General features: G+C 42.2%; 2 protein-coding genes across 4 annotated transcripts in view; both read left to right on the forward strand.

The window, feature by feature from the left end:
- Positions 1-22522, forward strand: part of LOC139750291 (uncharacterized) — a 166366-nt gene extending 143844 nt beyond the window's left edge. Inside the window, exon 2 of the mRNA XM_071664902.1 lies at positions 20695-22522. Within this exon, the coding sequence (XP_071521003.1) occupies positions 20949-21869 (921 nt within the window). The 5' untranslated portion in view covers positions 20695-20948 and the 3' untranslated portion in view covers positions 21870-22522. The remainder of the gene's footprint in view (positions 1-20694) is intronic.
- Positions 1-25294, forward strand: part of mri (BTB/POZ domain-containing protein mrityu) — a 550707-nt gene that overhangs the window by 194061 nt on the left and 331352 nt on the right. The window lies entirely within an intron of this gene.

The raw sequence follows: 25294 nt of genomic DNA on the forward strand, positions 1-25294 counted from the left end.
GAGATAGGGGATTATTGGTGCTTATGCACCTGGTAATGAGAAGAAAGATCATGAGAGGCAAGTGTTTTGGGAGCAGGTGAGTGGGTATGTCATCTGATTTAATGTAAGAATCCTTGTGTTAATTATGAATGATTTGAATGTGAAGGTTAGTAATGTGGCAGTTGAAGGAATGATTAGGGGCATGGGGAATGAATGGAAATAGTGAAGAGCTTGTGTACTTAAAAAGGACTAGTAATTGAGAATGCCAAGTTAGAAAAGGGTTTATACACACGTGAGTAGCAGAGATGGTCAGCAGGCATGATTGAATAACATATCAATTGGTAGGCGTGAAAAAGAGAAACTTTTGCATGTTAATGTGCTGAGAGAGGCAGCTGGTGGGATGTCTGATCACTATCTTGTGGAGGCAAGGTTGAAGATTTATAGAGGTTTTCAAAAAAGAGGAAACAATGTTAGGGAGAAGAGAGGGGTGAGAGTAAGTGAGCTTGGAAAAGCGACTTGTTGGAAAAAAATACCAGGAGAGATTGAGTATAGAATGGCAAAAGGTGAGAGCAAATGAAGCAAGGGAAGTGGGTGAGGAATGGGAGGTATTCAGGGAGGCGGTGATGGCATGTGCAAGAGATGTATGTGGCATGAGAAAGGTGGGGGTGGGCAGATTAGAAAGGGGAGCAAGTGGTGGGATGAAGAAGTAGAGTTGTTAGTGAAAGAGAAAATAAGAGGCGTTTGGGCTGTACTTACAAGGAAGGAATACAAATTATTGGAGGATTTATAAGAGAAAGCGGCAGGAAGTCGAGAGAAAGGTGCAGGGTTGAAAGTGAGGGCAAGTGAGAGTTGCGACGAGTGAGTATCTGTAAACTTCAGGGATAATAAGATCTTTGGAAGGAAGTAAATTATGTGTGAAAGACAAGAGAACAAATGGGAACATTTGTGATGGGACAGAAGGGGAAATGATAACAGGTAGTGATGAAATGAGGAGATGGAGTGAGTATTTTGAAGGTTTGTTGAATGTGTTTGATGATAGAGTGGCAGATGTAGGGGCATGGGGTATGAATGGAGATAGTGAAGAGCTTGTGTGCTTAAAAAGGACTGGTAATTTAGAATGCTTAGTTAGAAAAGGGGTTATACACACGTGAGTAGGGGAGATGGTCAGCGGGCATGATTGAATTACATATTAATTGATAGGAGTGAAAAAGAGAAACTTTTGCATGTTCATGTGCTGAGAGGGACAGCTGATGGGATGTCTGATCACTATCGGGGTGGTACGCGAGGTGAGGGAGTCGTGGAAAGTGGTTTGGTCAAGAGGGAGGAGGTGGTGAAAGCATGGAGTTAAAAATGTGGAAAGTCGGTTGGAGTGGATGGTTTTGCGGTTGAATTTATTAAGAAAGTGGGTAACTGTTTTGGCAATTGGTTGGTCAGGATCAGTCTGCAGAGGTATATGTTAGTTGAGAATACCTTGTGAGTTGTATGGGAGGATATTGATGGAGAGGGTGAAGGCATGTACAGAGCATCAGATTGGGGAAGAGCAGTGTGATTTCAGAAGTGGTAGATGTGTGAATCAAGCGTTTACTTTAAAGAATGTGTGAGCAGTACATAGAAAACATATAGATATGTGTGGGGCATTTATGGATTTGGAGAAAGCATATGATAGGGTTGATAGAGATTCTTTATGAAAGGTCTCAAGAATATATAGTGTGTTTGGAAAGCTATTTGAAGCAATGAGATGTTTTTATCAAGGTTGTAAGGCTTGTGTACGAGTAGGGAGATAGGAGAGTGAATGGTTCCAAGTGAAGGTTAGTCTGCGGCAGGGGTGTGTGATGTTACTATGGTTGTTAAGTTTGTTTATTGATGAGGTGGTAAGGGAGGTAAATGCGAGTCTTGGAGAGAGGGGCGAATATGCAGTCAATGGGGTATAAGAGGGCTTGGGAAGTGAGTCAGTTGTTGTTTGCTGATGATACATCACACAGCACTGGTAGCTGATTCGAGTGAGAAAATGCAGAAGTTGGTGACTGAGTTTAGAGGAGTATGTGAAAGGAGAAGGTGAGAGTAAAAGTAAGATTATTAGGTTTAGCAGGGTTGAGGAACAGGTTAACTTGTTTGTGGGGTTGAAAAGAGAAGAATTGGAGGAAATGAAGTTTTAGCTCCCTGGGAATGGACATAGCAGCTAATGGAACCATGGAAGCGGGAGTGAATTATAAGTTGGGGGAAGGGACGAAGGTTCTGGGAGTGCTGAAGAATGTGTGGAAAGAGAGAATGATATCTGGGAGGGCAAAAAATGGGTATTTTAAGGAATAGTAGTCCCGATTATATTATATGGATGTGAGGCATAGGAATAGTAGTCCCGATTATATTATATGGATGTGAGGCATGACCTATGAATGAGGCTATGCGGAGGGTAGACGTGTTGGAAATGAAATGTTTAGGACAAATTGTGGTGTGAAGTGGTTTGATCGAGCAAGAAATGAAAGGGCAAGAGAGATGTGTAGAAATATTAAGGGTGTGTTGAAATAGTTTCGAATAAGGAGAGAATGATAGAAAAGGTTGACATAGAGGATATTTATGTCAGAAGTGGAAGGAATAAAGAGAACGGGGAGACCAGATTGGAAATGGAAAGATGGAGTGAAAAAGATTTTGAGCGATCGTGGCCTGAAAATGCAGTAGGATGAAAGGCTTACACGGGAGAGTGAAATGGAACTTTGTATTGTACTGCAGTCGACGTGCTATCAGTAGATTGATCCAGATCATGTAAAGCGTCTCCATGGTAAATCATGGAAAGGTCTGTGGGCTCTGGTTGTAGATATGGGGCTGTGGTTTCGGTGCATTATACATGACAGCTAAAGAATAGATGTGAGTGGATGTTGCTTTTCTTCTGTTTCTGGTGCTTCCTTGCTAACGCGGGAAACGGTAATCGAGTGAGTCACTTTTTCGCTGATGATACATCGCTGGTGGCTGATTCGGGTGAGAAACTGCAGAAGTTGGTAACTGAGTTTAGTAAAGTGTGTGAAAGAAGAAAGTTGATAGTAAATGTGAATAAGAGCAAGGTTATTAGGTTCAGTAGTTTTGAGGGACAAGTGAATTGGGAAGTAAGTTTGAATGGAGAAAAACTGGAGGAAGTGAAGTGTTTAAGATATTTGGGAGTGGATTTAGCAGCGGATGGAACCATGGAAGCGGAAGTTAATAGCTGGGTGGGCGAGGGGGCGAAGGTTCTGGAGCGTTGAAGAATGTTTGCAAGGCGAGAACATTATCTCGGAGAGCAAAAATGGGTATGTTTGAAGGAATAATGGTTCCAACAATGTTATATGGTTGCGAGGCATGGGATATAGATAGGGTTGTGCGGAGGAGGTGGATGTGTTGGAAATTAAATGTTTGAGGACGATATGTAGTGTGAGGTGGTTTGATCGAGTAAGTAATGAAAGGGTAAGAGAGATGTGTGGTAATTAAAAGAGTGTGGTTGAGAGAGCAGAAGAGGGTGTATTGAATTGGTTTGGTCACATGGAGAGAATGAGTAAGGAAGTGAATTAGAACGATGTGGTATACCGGGATCGACGTGCTGTCAATGGATTGAGCTAGGGCATGTGAAACGTCTGGGGTAAACCATGGAAAGTTTTGTGGGGCCTGGATGTGGAAAGGGAACTGTTGTTTCGGTGCATTACACATGACAGCTAGAGACTGAGTGTGAACGAATGTGGCCTTTGTTGTCTTTTCCTAGCGCTACCTCGCGCGCGCGCGGGGGAGGGGATGCCAATTCATGCGTGGCGGGGTGGCGACGAGTATGGATGAAGGCAGCAAGTATGAATATGTACATGTGTTATATATGTATATGTCTCTGTATGTATATGTATGTATACGTTGAAATGTATAGGTATGTATATGTGCGTGTGTGGGCGTTTATGTATATACATGTGTATGGGAGTGGGTTGAGCCATTCTTTCGTCTGTTTCCTTGCGCTACGTCGCTAACGCGGGAGACAGCGACAAAGTACAAAAACAATGAATATATATATACATATATATATATATATATATATATATATATATATATATATATATATATATATATATTTATTTATATATATATATATTTATTTATATATATATATATATATATATATATATATATATATATATATATATATATATATATATATATATATATATATATATATACAAAGGCAAAGGGGATAAGAGTGAGTGCTCAAATTACAGAGGTATAAGTTTGTTGAGTATTCCTGGTAAATTATATGGGCGGGTATTGATTGAGAGGGTGAAGGCATGTACAGAGCATCAGATTGGGGAAGAGCAGTGTGGTTTCAGAAGTGGTAGAGGATGTGTGGATCAGGTGTTTGCTTTGAAGAATGTATGTGAGAAATACTTAGAAAAGCAAATGGATTTGTATGTAGCATTTATGGATCTGGAGAAGGCATATGATAGAGTTGATAGAGATGCTCTGTGGAAGGTATTAAGAATATATGGTGTGGGAGGAAAGTTGTTAGAAGCAGTGAAAAGTTTTTATCGAGGATGTAAGGCATGTGTACGTATAGGAAGAGAGGAAAGTGATTGGTTCTCAGTGAATGTAGGTTTGCGGCAGGGGTGTGTGATGTCTCCATGGTTGTTTAATTTGTTTATGGATGGGGTTGTTAGGGAGGTGAATGCAAGAGTTTTGGAAAGAGGGGCAAGTATGAAGTCTGTTGGGGATGAGAGAGCTTGGGAAGTGAGTCAGTTGTTGTTCGCTGATGATACAGCGCTGGTGGCTGATTCATGTGAGAAACTGCAGAAGCTGGTGACTGAGTTTGGTAAAGTGTGTGAAAGAAGAAAGTTAAGAGTAAATGTGAATAAGAGCAAGGTTATTAGGTATAGTAGGGTTGAGGGTCAAGTCAATTGGGAGGTGAGTTTGAATGGAGAAAAACTGGAGGAAGTGAAGTGTTTTAGATATCTGGGAGTGGATCTGGCAGCGGATGGAACCATGGAAGCGGAAGTGGATCATAGTGTGGGGGAGGGGGCGAAAATTCTGGGAGCCTTGAAGAATGTGTGGAAGTCGAGAACGTTATCTCGGAAAGCAAAAATGGGTATGTTTGAAGGAATAGTGGTTCCAACAATGTTGTATGGTTGCGAGGCGTGGGCTATGGATAGAGTTGTGCGCAGGAGGATGGATGTGCTGGAAATGAGATGTTTGAGGACAATGTGTGGTGTGAGGTGGTTTGATCGAGTAAGTAACGTAAGGGTAAGAGAGATGTGTGGAAATAAAAAGAGCGTGGTTGAGAGAGCAGAAGAGGGTGTTTTGAAGTGGTTTGGGCACATGGAGAGAATGAGTGAGGAAAGATTGACCAAGAGGATATATGTGTCGGAGGTGGAGGGAACGAGGAGAAGAGGGAGACCAAATTGGAGGTGGAAAGATGGAGTGAAAAAGATTTTGTGTGATCGGGGCCTGAACATGCAGGAGGGTGAAAGGAGGGCAAGGAATAGAGTGAATTGGAGCGTTGTGGTATACCGGGGTTGACGTGCTGTCAGTGGATTGAATCAGGGCATGTGAAGCGTCTGGGGTAAACCATGGAAAGCTGTGTAGGTATGTATATTTGCGTGTGTGGACGTATGTATATACATGTGTATGGGGGGGGGTTGGGCCATTTCTTTCGTCTGTTTCCTTGCGCTACCTCGCAAACGCGGGAGACAGCGACAAAGCAAAAAAAAAAAAAAAATATATATATATATATATATATATATATATATATATATATATATATATATATATATAATGCATATGAACTCGCACTTCCATATAACACAAACATTCCTTATAACATAAAACTCGATTTATCGACTAGCCCCCAGGGTAGGATGAACGGCTGGGGCTGACTGCGGCGATCATGACACGATAAATGTTAGAACGTGGGCTTACGATAAGGAAATTTTAGAGAAGGGAAATATTCGTAGCACGTAACATCCGATAGATTTCTGTGTCTACAAATGAGGATACATATCCCCTGGAGGTAGATGACACTCCAAGTGAACTTAGGTTGGATGGAATTCTGTATAAACGAAGATTACGTTGTTAAGTTGGTAACTGGCTATGAGTAAATCATCAGGAGCAAGCAGGTAGGAGATACCCACGGGGGCTGAATGCGACGACGGTTGGTGGGGCTGTAAGAAATATATATTCAAAGAATCGATGGCACCGGGGGTTCTCCCGAGGATTTGAAACGTGCAGCTATTAGTTCAGTGTACATAATGTGGGATTTAGGTGATCTTTAGGATGGAAGCTGTAGACAGGTGCCATAGACAAGCATAATATGTATTAGAAAAAAGCATCAGAAGAATATTTGACCTTATTGATTATATTTTTTTGCCAGATGGTTGCTTTGGAGTTTGAAGTGGAATATCACGTTACTATCAAACCAGATTTCAGTGAGACTCCAAAATGATGATGAGAATAGATGAATGGCTGATTTCCATTGTTTTTTATGCATTCGGTATGGTGGCGGACAATATTTTATTAGAGAAGATATAAGACCAATATCACTGAGAGGTGGAATGATGAATTGTTAGATACATAAGTGGAAGTGATGAGAACAGTCATCAGGAAATGGTGTTCATCGTGGAAGTCAGTACCTACAAGTGGAGTATCACAGGGGCCAGCCTTGCAGCTTGTGTCACTCTTGATTCATGTTATTGACCATCCATAAAAGATAAGATCATATGTGACAAAAGAAAAGTCCTTTCTGTTGATGCATGACTAATGTCATTAGATATTGATGTGAAAGATCGTGAAACATTGCAGGGTCATCTTAGCAGCTTGGTAGGATAAGAGGGTTTTGAAGTTTCATCCAAGTAAGTGTCATGTACAGGATTACGATTGCCTCGATGGAACTAAAGTTTGGTTGGGGATAGTGTTGAAGAATAATGCTGAGGATTATCTTAGGATGATTCAAAACACTTAACCATTTCATAGACACATTGGGGAATTGTTAAAACATTTCTTGCATTACTAACGAGCATAAGAACAGTATTCTGGTGCATTGATATAGATATGTTTAAAGACATATGTATAATGAATGTAAGGCGTAAACATGGATATGATGTATGTCAAACCCCAACATGAAGTAACATACAACCAAGCAAGTATAATGGTGTCTTAAATGACCGGTCTGTTATGCTAAGGGAGGTGGGAAATACTACAATTACCTCCATCAGAAACTAACAGGGAAACAGGAGTTTTTACTCTACCGTGAAGAGTCTCAATAGACGACTTACTGGTGTGGATCAGGAGAGTTTTTTTAAAGCTGAGACGAACAGGAGTAGGGGGACATAGTGGAGACTTGGATAAGAAACAGTGAGAGGGGTTGAAAGGATTCTTTTTTTCGTAATAGATAAATGACGATTAGAATTCATTTAGCGAAAACGTAGTCTGTGCAGATCTGTGCAGAGAATGTGAATATTTACGTAACCAGGTAAGACCAGTTGATATATACGTTAGAGGGGCGAGATGAGATGAATATTTGCTTGCTTCCCCTTCGTGCGAAGGGCATTGAGATGTCTACAAGTGTTTTAGTGTTACAGTATGGAATTGGTCACACACACACACACACACACACACACACACACACACACACACACACACACACACACACACACACACACACACACACACACACACACACACACACACACACACACACCCATGGTAGTTCTTGATGGTTGTGTAGAACCTGATTGTGACGTAGGTGAAGTTGGAGAACTTAGGGATGACGTGGGTGTTGTGGAATAACTGATGTTGGTGATGGAGAAGTAAATGATATTTATTATTCAGTTTTTTTAAGTTCTAGCAGATTCGGGCCCCCGTGTACTCGCCTGTGCAGAGGACTGCCGCTCTGTACCCCACTATCCCTCACAGCCACCACTCATTCCATTCTTGGTCATCACACCTTCCCTTGCCACCACCATGACCCCTACCTCCTTCCCTGGCTACCACACCCTCCTTTGCCAGCCCCCATCACTCCATCCCTCTTTGGCCACCACACTCTGAACAGCTAGTCGTTTCTGTCTTTCCACTGAAATGGATGAAGTATATGTATGGAATTTAGTTGTCTTGCGTTTGGCACCTTCCTCAGCGTGTATGCAGAGAGACGTACAGATAGGTGCGCCTTTTTGAGGTAGTGACGATGTTGTGTGGTGCAGGAAAGAACTCGGTGTCGCAGGTTCAGTTAGATCACATTTGACGGGGTTGGAGAACCGAGTGTTGGTGTGTGTGTGTGATGTTGAAGCACTGAGCATAACCCCTTCATTCTATAGAGATACCTGGAAGACCTGGTGGTTAGGTAGATATGATGTGTAAACTAAGGATAACTTGTTCATGATATCGGTATAGTTATGAGAACTGATGATGGTTTTGGCATAGAGAAAGTACCTTGTGGAGATGGTTGGAAAATCTGGTGGTTGTGATGCTGGTGTGGGAGAGGATGTGGTTGTGATGCTGGCTGGTGTGGGAGGGGATGTGTTGTCAGTGATTACCGGACGCATCACGAAGGATGGTTGGTGTGGTTGATCACCCGTTATGTTCCTCAGGCCGTCACCCGCTTGCCAGTAGCCCAGGGGGAACGTGAGGCAGTGTAGCGGCCGTAAAGTTTGGCTCACCCGGAAGCTGTAAGATAGAGAGGGAGGCGGCAGCACAGTGCTTGGCGTAGATAACTCTTTAGTCTTTATATCGATATTGCTAGGGGTAGATAAGCCTTTAGGCTTTATATCGACAGTGCTAGGTGTAGATAATTGCAGGCTTTATATCGACAGTGAAAGTAGGCGTAGACAACTCTGCAGGTTTTATATCGAATGAGCCAAGTGTTGGGACCCTGTTCATGGGTAACGTGAAGATGAAGAGCTGGTATCATGAGGGTCTTAGAGTATGGTATTATTCCGGCTCTACAAAGAGTCACAGATGTAGGAGCTCCAGGTGGCGCCAGTGTTCCTGAGTGTTGTGTGGTTGGTCGTTGAGGTGCGTGACTGGCATATCCTAAAGTGTGGTCTCTCGTGGCTGGCTCCGGACGTGACAATTTGCATTATGTTAATCTTTTCTGTTTCATGTCTGTTCAGTTAGGAATATTTTGGTTCATTTATAGTGACTCCGTCTCTCTGGTCTGGCTGGATTGTTCTGTAACAGCGTCTAATTATGGGTCACTTTCAAACTGGTGATTTCTGTCTCTATGGGAGAGTCAAACTTACTCGTGATTAGTGATCTTAGCAGAAGAGAACGAATGAAAAGATGAACAGACACTTGAAACTGAGATGCAACCCATCAGGTGACCCATGGACGTGAGACGCTGTGGTTCCCTGGGAGGCCAACCTAGACTGGAGAAGGCTTTCGTCAGCAAGGTACAATACTCGGCCCAGCTGCGAATGAAAGTTCTTTCCGTTGTTGTCCTGTGCATCGACGCGTGATCGGAATGTGAGTGAGTGTTGTTTGGTATGTGTGGCATCTGTCAGTCTAGGCTTATATTGATCTCATGGGTTAAGGTGCAGTGTGCTTGCGGCATTTATCTGCTGTCCAGCAGAACACCGCCAGGTATTTCGTGAAGTGAGGGAGTGGGGTATCGCGTTATATCTCGTTCAGAAACTTAGGTTCGCTTAGGATATCATTCTGCGTGGTGTGGATGGTCCGTCCACGTTTGATAACAGTGATAATGTTTCTGATGGCAGTGATCATATGTGTGATTAATGTATGCGGTGGCAGTGATAATATGTATGATGGCGGTGACTGTGTATGGTAGCGGTGATATCGTACATGATTGCAGTGTTGAATGATATTGAATGTTATGATAATTGCCCAACCTTTTATGTTTCTTCAAGACCTGACTGCTGCTGTGTATGAACGTGTAGAGACAGCCTAGTGTGTGTGTGTGTACAGCCTTCTCTTGGTGTGCATACCTCCTCCTGGTCTTGTACTGTTGATGGTTATCTTGTGTCAGGCTGGATCAAGACTGATGTGCAGGATGACACTAAATATATGTGTCAACGCTGTGTTAATGCACTTCTAGTTTATTAGTTTTAACATATATATATATATATATATATATATATATATATATATATATATATATATATATATATATATATAATCAGTGGTTGTTTGCGAGTTCGGTTTATAGCATATCGTCCGTCCAGTAATTTTTAGTGCAGTTTGTGTGTATGCGTGCGTGTGTAATTACCAATTTGTACTGTACGGGGAGGGAGTGCCTCACTTGTGGGGCCCCATCAGTGTGTGTGTGTGTGTGTGTGTGTGTGTGTGTGTGTGTTATATTTATATTTGTGGTAGTGTGTGAGTACGTATATTTGCAAGTATAAGTTGGTAGGTATAGAGCGAGACTGTGAGTGTGATTGTTGGAGACAGAAACACGGAAATACGTGGCCCGCATCCCCGGTAAAATATTCTAGATGAAAATCTGTCAGGAATCAGAGTCCCGTGAAGATGATGTCTGATAAGGAAAATTAGATCACGAAATAACTGTGGCACGACTCTGGTCCTGGTGGAGGGCAGGAGACTCAAGATGTAGTATTTTGTTGTCGTTATTCTAGTATTTTTACAGTTAGTTTCGTCATTGGTCGCTCAATAGTTATGGAGTCGGCACCAAGTATGACGTACGTAGGGTTACTTTTCCTTGTCTCAGTAAAGACTTTATTTTGGCCTCAGGTAAATGGGACGTCGAGTGCCCGCAGTTATGTTGTGTACGTCACCACCAGTATCCACTTTGTTGTCTTAACTTACCAGTGGTTTTTAGAACATTGCCTCGTAATGAGGTGGTCGTGTAGTTTCTGATATGTTCATGATGATCACTGGAATTTGATATATGGTTGAAATCATAGATCAACACGCTGTCTTCAAAGCCCAAGTTAGCCTCCATGCCGAGTGACTCGTCGCCTTAAAGCGAATATGAGGTTTCATAAGTATTTCTTTTGGCTTATTTGATTTTGAACAAGTAATGTGTTTTGGTATTCTTGGAAAACAATCCTGTAAGTCGTATGAAGTATTGCTGTGGACACTTTAAGATCTCTAATCAGATGAGGTGATAGCTATTACTTAAAATCTCATTTATTTTACCCCCCCCCCTCTCTCTCTCTCTCTATCTATCTGTCTATCTATCTATCTATCTATCTATCTATATATATATATATATATATATATATATATATATATATATATATATATATATATATATATATATATATATATATATTTTTTTTTTTTTTTTTTTTTTTTTTTTCATACTATTTGCCATTTCCCGCGTTAGCGAGGTAGCGTTAAGAACAGAGAACTGGGCCTTAGAGGGAATATCCTCACCTGACCCCCTTCTCTGTTCCTTCTTTTGGAAAATTAAAAAGAAAAAACAAGAAAGGGGAGGATTTCCAGCCACCCGCTCCCTCCCCTTTTAGTCGCCTTCTACGACACGCAGGGAATACGTGGGAAGTATTCTTTCTCCCCTATCCCCAGGGATAATATATATATATATATATATATATATATATATATATATATATATATATATATATATATATATATATATATATATTTATATATATATATATATATATATATATATATATATATATATATATATATATATATATATATATATATATATTTATATATATATATATATATATATATATATATATATATATATATATATATATATATATATATTGGAAAGGATCACAATTTTGCGCGTGATCAAGATATTCCTATGAGTCCACGGGGGAAAATGAAACACGATAAGTTCCCTAGTGTACTTTCGTGTAATAATCACATCATCAGGGGAGACACAAGAGAGAAATAAAAGTCAGTTGATATACATCGAAGAGACGAAGCTAGGACGCCATTTGGTAAACATGTGATTGTCCAAAACATACAACGGGCGTTCATGAACTTATCATTTTACAAATTTTATCAACAATAAAGTTATCTAATTTGTATAGACCATCATTAATATTTAGATTATAATTCTTTGTGTATTTAATAATAGAAGATTCAATGATATTTCTCTTGGTAATAAAGTTAGAGTTAATAACTGAGATGGCATTACTCCAGTTAGTACAATGATCATAGTTTTTAACATGATTAAACAAGGCATTTGAGTCTTGTCCCGTTCTTATACTATATTTATGTTGCTTAAGTCTAACAGAAAGATCGTTACCAGTCTGACCAACATAAAATTTATCAGAATTTCCACAAGGCACTTTATAGATGCATCCAAGAGAATTTTCTGGTGAATTCCTGATTAAGATATTCTTTATAGTATTATTGTTGCTAAAGGCAACAATTACATTAAAGGATTTAAGCAACATAGGAAGTAAAGTGAAATTATTATTATAAGGGAGAACTAAGAGATTCTTGGTGTCAATGGGAGGTTTGGGCTCAACTCTATAAAATGATTTCTTTGCTAACTTAAGGGATTTATCAATGAAAGATCTAGGGTACTTTAACTTAGATCCAATAGAATATATCTTCTCAAACTCATCATCAATAAACTCTGGACTGCAAATACGTAATGCCCTAAGGAACATAGATTGAAATGATGATAATTTAACTCTGTCATGTTGAGATGAGTAATAATGGATATATGAGCATACATTGGTGGGTTTTCTGTATATGCTAAACTTAAACTTGTTTCCGTGCCTATGGATCATGCAATCTAAAAATGGTAACATACCATTATTTTCATTTTCTACAGTAAATTTGATGTAAGGTACAAATATTTCTCCCCTTACTTAACAATTTAGTACCTTCCATCAAATTTACTGTAGAAAATGAAAATAATGGTATGTTACCATTTTTAGATTGCATGATCCATAGGCACGGAAACAAGTTTAAGTTTAGCATATACAGAAAACCCACCAATGTATGCTCATATATCCATTATTACTCATCTCGACATGACAGAGTTAAATTATCATCATTTCAATCTATGTTCCTTAGGGCATGACGTATTCATTCGCTTTACCCATATATTGACATGTTCACTATAGCCCTGACTTCACTACACCTTCGTTACTGACCTTTATTCAAGATGCGTTTAAACAGTGTTGTGGTGGCCATACTTGTAATGAGACATAAAGAAGGAAAAGGAAACTATGTTTTCCTGTTACGGATGGAGATATTAAAGAGAAAATACATGTCTCTCCTTTGGAGGAAATGGTAAATGATGTCGCTAACTTGTCTTTTCATACATATTCGCCATTTCCCGCGTTACCGAGGTAGTGTCAAAAACAGATGACTTCTCTGTTCCTTCTTTAGGAAAAATAAAACAGGAGGGGAGGATTTCAAGCTTCCTACTCCCACCCCTTTCAATCGCCTTTTACGACACGCAGGGAATACGTGGGAAGTGTTCTTTCTTCCCTGTCCCCATGGATGATAATAATAATAATAATAATAATAATAATAATAATAATAATAATGATGATGATGATGATGATGATGATGATGATAATAATAATAATAATAATAATAATAATAATAATAATAATAATAATAATAGTGATAATAATGGTAATAATAGTAATGATAATGACAATAACAAAATATGATAATTATTATTATTCGTAATGTTATTGATAGTAATTGTAGTAATAATGATAATAATGATAATGATAATAATAATAATAATAATAATAATAATAATAATAATAATAATAATAATAATAATGATAATAATAGAGTTGATAGAGATGCTCTGTGGAAGGTATTAAGGGTGTATGGTGTGGGAGGTAAGTTGCTAGAAGCAGAGAAAGGTTTTTATCGAGGATGTAAGGCATATGTACGATTAGGAAGAAAGGAAAGTGATTGGTTTCCAGTGAATGTCGGTTTGCGGCAGGGATGCGAGATGTCTCCATGGTTGTTTAATTTGCTTATGGATGGGGTTGTTAGGGAGGTGAATGCAGAAGTTTTGGAGAGAGGGACAAGTATGACGTCTGTTGTGGATGAGAGGGCTTGGGAAGTGAGTCAGTTGTTGTTCGTCGATGATACAGAGCTGATGGCTGATTTGGTGAGAAACTGCAGAAGTTGGTGACTGAGTTTGGTAAAGTGTGTGGAAGAAGAAAGCTGAGAGTAAATGTAAATAAGAGCAAGGTTATTAGGTTCATTAGGGTTGAGGGACAAGCCAAGTGGGAGGTAAGCTTGAATGGAGAAAAACTGGAGGAAGTGGTGTTTTAGTTATCTGGGAGTGGATTTAGCAGCGGATAGAACCATGGAAGCGGAAGTGAGTCACAAGGTGGGGGAGGGGACGATGGTTCTGGGAGCGTTGAAGAATGTGTGGAAGGCGAGAACGTTTTCTTGGAGAGCAAAAATGGGTATGTTTAAAGGAATAGTGGTTCCAACAATGTTATATGGTTGTGAGGCATGGGCTATAGGTAGGGTTTGCAGAGGAGGGTGGATGTGTTGGAAATGAGATGTTTGAGGAGAGTATGTGGTGTGAGATGGTTTGATCGAGTAAGTGATGAAAGGAGAGAGAGATGTATGGTAATAAAGAGTGTGGTTGAGAGAGCAGAAGAGGGTGTATTGAAATGGTTTGGTCACATGGAGAGAATGAGTGAGGAAAGATTGACAAAGAGGATATATGTGTCAGAGGTGGAGAGAACGAGGAGAAGTGGGAGACCAAATTGGAGTTGGAATGATGGAGTGAAAAAGATTTTGAGCGATCGGGGCCTGAACATACGGAAGGGTGAAAGGCGTGTAAGGAATAGAGTGAATTGGAACGGTGTGGTATACTGGGGTCGACCTGTTGTCAATGGATTGAACCAGGGCATGTGAAGCGTCTGGGGTAAACCATGGAAAGTTTTGCGGGGCCTGGATGTGGAAAGGGAACTGTGGTTTCAGTGCATTATACATGACAGCTAGAGACTGAGTGTGAACGAATGTGACCTTTGTTGTCTTCCTAGCGCTACCTCGCGCGCACGCGGGGGGGGAGGGGGGTGCCATTTCATGTGTGGCAAGGTGGCGGCGTTTATTGATGAATGCGAGCATGTATGAATATGTACATGTGTATATAGGTATATCTGTGTATGTATATGTATGTATACGTTGAAATATACAGGTATGTGTATGTGCGTGTGTGGGCGTTTATGTAGATACATGTGTATGTGGGTGGGTTGGGCCATTCTTTCGTCTGTTTCCTTGCGCTACCTCGCTAACGCGGGAGACAGCGACAAAGCCTAATAAATGAATATGAAAAATTATAATAATAATAATGATAATGATAATGATAATAGTAAGTATAATATACAAAATATAAGATAAAAAATGCGAGTAATATTTTTCCTTTTTAACACATCTTAGAAAACAATAGATATGTGGGAGAACTACGTTCTTGCTCAGTTTGCCAGCATGACTGTGATGGCAGAAGTTCCTCAGTGGCCGAGGACAACCGCCAGATCCAGGGATTTGATCCTCAGCCCCAGTGGCGGGACCGACCGTGTTCGTCTCCTCCTCCAGGCTGCAGCAGTTCTCACTTCAGCAACACGTGACGCTCCAGCAAGTTCAGCGTCATCGTATATTGGTACAACAACGTGAGAAGGCCAACCTAGCCTTATTATATTGTGGCTGCGTCGCCCTCTCTTGTTTTGCGGCTGTTGCGCTTACATCACCTCCTTTCTTAACGGACCCGGGTGGCCATACGTGATTTTTAGTGGGATCGCCGACATCTTGATATAAGTAGTCTTATGTGTTCTGTATTGGTAGGGATTAAATCTACTTAAGGACTAAAGTTGCGTTGATATTTAAGTTGACAAGTGGATCTGCACTCCAGGATACAAGATATACCAGGTGAAGTAGATAAATATTGATGTTATTCACAAAGGAAGTAGATATATTGGAAGATCTAAAATATTCCAAATGGGTTTGATGATATATTCGAAGTAAGATATTCCAAATGACAAAGAAAAAATGTCATAGTGATCGTGTATTTGTGTGGGTGCGTTTTGTACTTATCTTTAACACGTTTTTGCGCGTTCACTTTGATTTCAGAAGTAAACATTTTATTTTTATGGTACAGCATGTACACAGAGGAGAATGACCATCACACAGAATCTGTCATTCACTCACTTTGCTCTAAAAACCCACATTCTTTGCAAAACCATTAAAAGATAAGATATATATATATATATATATATATATATATATATATATATATATATATATATATATATATATATATATATATATATATAAAGAACTATGGAGAGAGAGGAAGATTTGTTGGAAAGAATGTAGAGAAGTACTTTTATATGAAAACAGTAGATGTGAATGGAATGAATTTAGTCATGAATGAGTGAATGCTGACAGTGTTTTGAGATAGTAGGGTAACACTAGGTATTAATAAGATGACTACATTCCAGCTACATAAACGTAGAGTAACATATATTGTGCCTCAGCTGCCAATGAGAGGGAGGGCTAAGTTAGTAGAGTAATGGCCATTCCTAACGACCCGTGCAGATTTATGTTATACCCCCAATGACTACACATTCTTGTGTGGCTCTGCTGCCAGCAGGGGGGGCGGGGTCCTCAGGTGGTAGTGTATATTGTACACCCCCCCCCCCCCCCCCCCAAATAACCCAGCCAACTTAAGGAATGTCTCAAACCTTACCCTTGGAGCGATCGATTTGGTAGTGGACTGTTGACAGCAGCCGCCCAGGATAGCACTACTGTCCTGACTGAGGAGCGTCAAAGTGGTGGCCGGAACCATCTTACACTCTCCATGTCAGGATTGCTGGTCTTACTTTCTGTCTTATCAAAACGGGGCTACTGAGCTAGTCCTGCCATCATCTTACAAGCACGATACAACTGCTCAAATCTCATCAGCGAAATCATTGATCGTATTCTTTCCTATCTTACTAATGTCTGGTCATCATCCCTGAAAGATTTGGGGGAATCCTGTTTAGTTGGCCTTGGCATATCCAAATATTTGACAGGGTGTGGCCCGGAGTCTAATCTATAAATTTCCCTCTTTAGGCCTGGCCTCCGTCTCCCACTTAGTTCCCTCATATCTAGCGTCTTCTCTGGCTGATCTATCTCCGTTATTGTTGGTGGATCAGCCTCTTCCCCTTTCTCCATCAACAGCTGTGTCCCTCAAGGTTCCACTACGTGTCTTTAACTTTTTTTTCATTTTTATGAACGATTTGCTTTCTTCCACAGGTAACCAAATGCTCTCTCACGCTGACGACTCAGCACTGCATTCCTCCACATCCTCCATTTCTGCTCCTTCTTCCACTCGGTCTGCATCTTGTCTCGACACAAGTTCCATATCAAATTCATACATGGACAGGATACCCCAGTGCGATAGACGAAACCTGATTAAATTCAGTTCATCCAAGACTAAGTTTCTACCCGTCTCTCTATCGAAAATTCCTCACAACCTTCCTCTTCGCTTTGACGGTTTTGTTGTGCCACCTCTGGACTCATTCAACATACTTTGTATTACTGTAACATCCACTCTGTTTTGGAAAACCTACATTACGGAAATAGCTAAGTCTGCCTCAAAGAAACTGGGAGTCCTGATTTGATTTGGAAATTTCTTTTCTTCCGAATAGCTGGTAAGTTTATTCAAAGGATTGATCCGTCCTAGTATAATATGACACTGCTCTCACATCCTTCCTTGACGCAGTTGAGTCGAAAGCGGTCTGACTTATAAACTCTTGTCGGACGCCGCAATGGTGGTTTACTTTCTTTCTTCTATAGATATTACTTTGGATTTTGCTCCCGAGAGCTGGCTGCTTGTGTGTCCCCTTCACTTGGTAGACCACGCAGTACTCGGCAAGCTGTTGCGTCACATGATTACTGTGTGACTGTTGATAGCTGAAGGGTGGGCCGTTTTGATAACTGTTTCTTTCCTTACACCTCGAAACATTGGAACTCTATACTTTCTTTGCCTTTCCCAATAAATAAGGCTTGGCACATTTTGAAAGACAGGTTTTTCACTTCCTCCCAAATTCGTAAATACTTTCCCTTGTCTTTTCCAAATTAAAGCCTGGCCATGATGTGAACTTTCTTCCGTGACTGGAGCCTCCAACGAAAAATCATTAAATACAAGGTCTTCCTGAAGTAGAATAACATCAGGAAAACATCAATATTACACACGCGCCACGCTCCACATCGGGCTGGCTTCTAGCCTATTTTGTTTTCGTATACCCATTTGCAAAATTATTATTATTATTATTATTATTATTATTATTATTATTATTATTATTATTATTAGTGAACCGAAAAAAGTACCGTTTTATCAAGGATCTGTTCACTGTTTACCGCTCAGCAAGTTAACTTCAGGAACAGACAACTAAGCGGTAGAGGAAAAATCTTCGCTTTACTCTGTTTTTTGTTCTTTATTTTGGAAAGTAATAGTACAAGAGAGGAGGATCATCAGCCTTCCATTCCCACTTCTCAAATCGCCTTCGACACAATAGAGATACATGGGTATTGGTCTTTCTCTCGTATCCCTAGTGAGTCACAGGGTGGGGGAGGGGGCGAAGGTTCTGGGAGCGTTGAAGAATATGTGGAAAGCGAGGACATTATCTCGGAGAGCAAAAATGGCTATGTTTGCAGGAATCGTGGTTCCAACAATGTTATATAGTTGCGAAGGATGCGCTGTAGATAGGGTTGTGCGGAGGACGGTGGATGTGTTGGAAATGAAATGTTTATGACAGTATGTGGTGTTAGGTGGTTTGATCGAGTAAGTGATGCAAGGGTAAGAGAGATGTGTGGTGATAAAAAGAGTGTGGTTGAGAGAGCAGAAGAGGATGTGTTGAAATGGTTTGGTCACATGGAGAGAATGAGTGAGGAGAGATTGACAAAGAGGGTATATGTGTCGGAGGTAGAGGGAAAAAGGAGAAGTGGGAGACCAAATTGGAGGTGGAAAGATGGAGTGAAAAAGATTTTGAGTGATCGGGGCCTGAACATGCAGGAGGGTGAAAGGAGGGCAAGGAATAGAGTGAATTGGATCGATGTGGTATACCGAGGTTGACGTGCTGTCATTGGGTTGAATCAGGGCATGTGAAGCGTCTGGGGTAAACCATGGAAAGCTGTGTAGGTATGTATATTTACGTGTGTGGACGTATGTATATACATGTGTATGGGGGTGGGTTGGGCCATTTCTTTCGTCTGTTTCCTTGCGCTGCCTCGCAAACGCGGGAGACAGCGGCAAAAAAAAAAAAAAAAAAAAAAAATGTGTGTGCCGGGGAGGCACTTTTATCCCTGGGGATAGGGGATTAAGAATACTTCCCACGTATTCCCTGCGTGTCGTAGAAGGCGACTAAAAGGGGAGGGAGCGGGGGGCTGGAAATCCTCCCCTCTCGTTTTTTTTTTTTTTTTTTTTTTTTTTTTTTTAATTTTCCAAAAGAAGGAACAGAGTGGGCCAGGTGAGGATATTCCAAAAAAGGCCCAGTCCTCTGTTCTTAACGCTACCTCGCTAACGCGGGAAATGGCAAATAGTTTAAAAGAAAAAAAAAAATATATATATATATATATATATATATATATATACACGGCTGTTTATGTATGTAGAATGGTGTATGTATCTATAGTCACTTTTTCCTGTTGACACGCTGGCACACTTGCTTATCTGTAAACTGCTCAGTGCATGTGTAGTCGGTAAGCACATCCTGATTTCTCATTGTCTCTGTACTGTATACGCTTCATATAATGAGTACATGAAAACACGTCAAAGACTATTTATTTACTCTTCTGTGCAGGTCCCTTTAGTTGGTCAGTGGGCTGAGGTAATCCGTTCCTGCTGTACAGTAGCTGCGTCCTGGGGAAAGAGGGTCGGTTTCGAATTTGGTTGCAGGGGACTTGAGTGAGGGATGGGGAATGTCGGTCGTGGGTAGAGAGAGTTGTAGTAGAGAATCTCAAGGGGGCGAGGGACGCGCATCGGGTGGAGAGGGTTCTCAGTCATGAAGTGTGAGGAGGATGTGAGGCTGGGGAGGGCTTTGCTGTATTGGTGCACGGTGCCCGTGGGGAGTCTGGTTGTGGGAGTATGAAGAGTCAGGGTCTTACCCTGGTTGTGCACGGTGCCCCCAGAGAGTGTGGTAGAGATTATGCAATTGTCAAGGACGCTGCAAGAGCCAGCTTTGGCCCCTGAGGAACCCCAGCGTGTGGTTGTCCGTAGTAGACACACGGGCAAATAAACTCCGTAAACATGACAGTGTAACTGTGTTGGTTACCTTACGCCTTCCTCCTTCTTGACCCGCTGGCACCCTCCCTAAGCCAGGCCTTCATTGTGCAGGTGTGGGGTAGATGTACCGGTGGATGTGTTCAGAGGGTATAGGTGTAGATTTTGCCTTATCTTACATGGGTTATTCCTATTCAAGTGGTTTAGATCGAGTACCTTGGTGGACGTTTGACGTAGGTTCAGAACACACGTCGGGTATGTATGTAGAGGTGTTAGTGTAGTTGTAGATTATAAGAATGGTGTTTTGTGCGTGTACATGTGTTATATAGACGTAGATGTACATGAAAGCGTCTGGTCGTCTCCGTGGTGTAAATTTGTTCGTATCGTAAATGTATGGTTTCTGTTTGTTATTGAAGCTGCGACACATATGGTCGGAGATATACGTGTAATATTCTGTATATAAATGCATCCTTCATAGAGAGTTGTTAGAATCTGGTGTCCTCGTGTAACACTAGTTAGAATTCCTGGTGTCCTCGTATAACACTGTGTTGCTCTTGTAATACCAGGTCAGTTCTGGCTACACTTGACCTTCGTCAACAACACTCAGGGACTCTCCACCTTCACCACCACAATTGCCTGCAGCCAAGGTATTGATTCCTCAGTCAATAGTGAACAGCAAGTGAGAGACTCATGACAGAAGTTTGTGAAATGTGTGTCAGAGCGGCGGGGTACCCGTGTCCAGACGCCGCCGCCGCTGCCCCGGGTGGGAGCCGCTCACCTGGGTGTTAAGGTCGACCCAGGGGAGGAGTGATGGTGAACCATGCGCAGTGCTTACCCACTGCTGGTGGACCAGAACGGCTGGAGTGTAGGTAACTGTAGGGACCCCACCTCCTTACTTCGTTCTGTGGGCGTCGACCTGTCTCGCCCCGCCCACCAAACGGCGCACCACGCCCACCATGATATTGAGATCCACGTGGAAGACCCACCCTCATCTTACAGCCACGAGTACCCGCAGCCCCAGGCCACCGCGCATGAGGAAGCGGCCATTACCCAGGGTGGAGCTGAGTACCGGACCTTCAAAAAGCCAGGCGACACTTTCCGCGGCTCCTCCTTCAACAGGACGGTGCAGCGCCTTCAGCTGAGCGTGCGCCCCGAGCCCGACCTGAGGTTAGACTCCAGGTTTGTGGAGGGGCGCCCCGACGGCCGCCCCGACGGGCGTGCGGACAGTAGAAACCAAAACGCCAACTCCTCTCGCAGTTCCGCCGCAAGTACCGCCACGCCTCGGAACTCTCCCAGGACGACCTCACCTCGGGCGGCGTACGCCGGGCGGAGGCTGGAGGGCGTGCACCCAGGAGGTCCTCTGGGGTTGGAGCAGCAGCAGCAGGAGCCGCAACAAAACCACCGAGACTACGCGCGAGGCAGCAATGGTACGGGGAGCTGTGGGGTGGCCGCCCCCGCCTTCACGCTGCCCACCATGATGCGCCCCTCGCGGCCGTCACAGCTCTCCCTCTGCTGCTCCTCCCCTGACTACTACTACAACGAAGAGAGGCTGCGGCAGGAACCTGAGCCGGGCCTGCTGAACTGCTGTGACACCAAGATCTCCTGCTGCCCGTGCTCTCCCTGCTGCGAGCCCTACTGCCCCGTCGGTCACATGAACACCGTCTGCATGTCGCTCATCTGCACCGCCATCATACTTTTCATCGTCCTCTCCCCGCTCTTCCACTACCTCGTGCCCACGTAGGTTACACTTCCAGGGACGCCCACCTAGGCTACACGCCCACGTTACCAAGGCCATCTGACGCCCCTCACTGTGTCACTGCTGACGGGAGTGTGATGGTGGGCGTGGCGTCGTTGTGGGCGCCCCCTCACGCCAACATTCACGTGGCATTGCTCAGGTGAGTTCACCATTGTCTTTCTAACAGCCTCACCTCCCTCCTTGCTAACTCGAAGCATCCTTCCTCCCCCATGGCTCAATTTCCCTTCCATCAGTCTCCACCACCACCAACACCACCACCCGTCTCCACCACCGACTACAACAGCATGCAGCTCACGCTTCTGTCATGTAGCTTACGTGTTTTAGAATTCTGTATACGAGATCTGTTGTGTTTGTGTCTGTCTGTCGTACCCCATGCTGGATCTTGCTGCTGTCCTCTCTCTGTTCTGGAGGTATTATTTCGGTCCCTCCTCTCGCTAGCTGGCAGCTTGTAACCCAGCCACCAGGATTTAGACCCACGCTACCCGACTGGCTCTTGCCCCTCATAGTTCTTTGTGGAGACCAGCCACGCCAGGGTGGACCGATGTGATACCTCCTTTCCCTATAAAGAGAAGCTGTGGAACTCCCGTTCCTCCTTTCGTCTTTCCCTCTTTATATAAACTTTCCACCTTTGAGAGTCAGTTCTGCCAACACCACAGGAGATTATTTTAATGTATTTTACCTTTTTTTTTCTCGCATTCTGCATTTTTCCCTTCATCCGATAGGACACGACTGGGGCATGTTTTATTCAGTGGCTTGTCAGCTCTCTCTCTCTCTCTCTCTCTCTCTCTCTCTCTCTCTCTCTCTCTCTCTCTCTCTCTCTCTCTATATATATATATATATATATATATATATATATATATATATATATATATATTCCTCCTAATCTATGGGTAAATGAAACACGATAAGTTCCCAAGTGAACTTTTTTGTAATAATCACATCATCAGGGGAGATACAAGAAAAATAAATGTAGCAGTCATTTGATGGACAATGGCTACGCCTCTTCCTTGTGTATTAACTGATTATTATATTCCTCTTTCTTGAATTTCTCATGATGATGTGATCATAAAACGAAAGTACACTTGGGAACCTGTCGTGTTTCATTTCCCTGTAGATTAGGAAGAATTTACTAGATCACGCGCTCAATTGTGATCTTTTCCAATACACACACACACACACACACACACACACACACACACACACACACATATATATATATCGATTTTGAACGATCGGGGCCTGAACGTACAGGAGGGTGAAAGGCGTGCAAGGAATAGAGTGAATTTGAACGATGTGGTATACCGGGGTCGACCTGCTGTCAGTGGGGTAAACCATGGAAAGTTTTGTGGGGCCTGGATGTGGAAAGGGAGCTGTGGTTTCGGTGCATTACACATGACAACTAGAGGCTGAGTGTGAACGAATGTGGCCTTTGTCTTTTCCTAGCGCTACCTCGCGTGCACGAGGGGGAGGGGGTTATCATTTCATGTGTAGCGGGGTGGAGGGATGGCGACAGGAATGGATGAAGACAGCTTGTGTATATATTTATATGTCTGTGTATGTACATGTATGTATACGTTGAAATGTATAAGTATGTATATGTGCGAGTGTGGGCGTGTATGTATATACATGTGTATGTGGGTGGGTTGGGCCATTCTTTCGTCTGTTTCCTTGCGCTACCTCGCTAACGCGGGAGACATCGACTAAGTATAATAGAATTATAATAATGATATATATATATTTATATTTATTGTTATATTTTCATTTATTATATATATATATATATATATATATATATATATATATATATATATATATATATATATATATATATATATATATATATTATTTATATTATTTTTATTATACTTTGTCGCTGTCTCCCGCGTTTGCGAGGTAGCGCAAGGAAACAGACGAAAGAAATGGCCCAACCCCCCCCCATACACATATATATACATACGTCCACACACGCAAATATACATACCTACACAGCTTTCCATGGTTTACCCCAGACGCTTCACATGCCTTGATTCAATCCACTGACAGCACGTCAACCCCGGTATACCACATCGCTCCAATTCACTCTATTCCTTGCCCTCCTTTCACCCTCCTGCATGTTCAGGCCCCGATCACACAAAATCTTTTTCACTCCATCTTTCCACCTCCAATTTGGTCTCCCTCTTCTCCTCGTTCCCTCCACCTCCGACACATATATCCTCTTGGTCAATCTTTCCTCACTCATTCTCTCCATGTGCCCAAACCACTTCAAAACACCCTCTTCTGCTCTCTCAACCACGCTCTTTTTATTTCCACACATCTCTCTTACCCTTACGTTACTCACTCGATCAAACCACCTCACACCACACATTGTCCTCAAACATCTCATTTCCAGCACATCCATCCTCCTGCGCACAACTCTATCCATAGCCCACGCCTCGCAACCATACAACATTGTTGGAACCACTATTCCTTCAAACATACCCATTTTTGCTTTCCGAGATAATGTTCTCGACTTCCACACATTCTTCAAGGCCCCCAGAATTTTCGCCCCCTCCCCCACCCTATGATCCACTTCCGCTTCCATGGTTCCATCCGCTGCCAGATCCACTCCCAGATATCTAAAACACTTCACTTCCTCCAGTTTTTCTCCATTCAAACTCACCTCTCAATTGACTTGACCCTCAACCCTACTGTACCTAATAACCTTGCTCTTATTCACATTTACTCTTAACTTTCTTCTTCCACACACTTTACCAAACTCAGTCACCAGCTTCTGCAGTTTCTCACATGAATCAGCCACAAGCGCTGTATCATCAGCGAACAACTACTGACTCACTTCCCAAGCTCTCTCATCCCCAACTGACTTCATACTTGCCCCTCTTTCCAAGACTCTTGCATTTACCTCCCTAACAACCCCAGCCATAAACAAATTAAACAACCATGGAGACATCACACACCCCTGCCGCAAACCTACATTCACTGAGAACCAATCACTTTCCTCTCTTCCTACACGTACACATGCCTTACATCCTCGATAAAAACTTTTCACTGCTTCTAACAACTTTCCTCCCACACCATATATTCTTAATACCTTCCACAGAGCATCTCTATCAACTCTATCATATGCCTTCTCCAGATCTATAAATGCTACATACAAATCCATTTGCTTTTCTAAGTATTTCTCACATACACTCTTCAAAGCAAACACCTGATCTACACATCCTCTACCACTTCTGAAACCACACTGCTCTTCCCCAATCTGATGCTCTGTACATGCCTTCACCCTCTCAATCAATACCCTCCCATATAATTTACCAGGAATACTCAACAAACTTATACCTCTGTAATTTGAGCACTCACCCTTATCCCCTTTGCCTTTGTACAATGGCACTATGCACGCATTCCGCCAATCC

Source organism: Panulirus ornatus, chromosome 9, assembly GCF_036320965.1.
Source record: "Panulirus ornatus isolate Po-2019 chromosome 9, ASM3632096v1, whole genome shotgun sequence".
NCBI classification, from domain to species: Eukaryota; Metazoa; Arthropoda; class Malacostraca; order Decapoda; family Palinuridae; genus Panulirus; species Panulirus ornatus.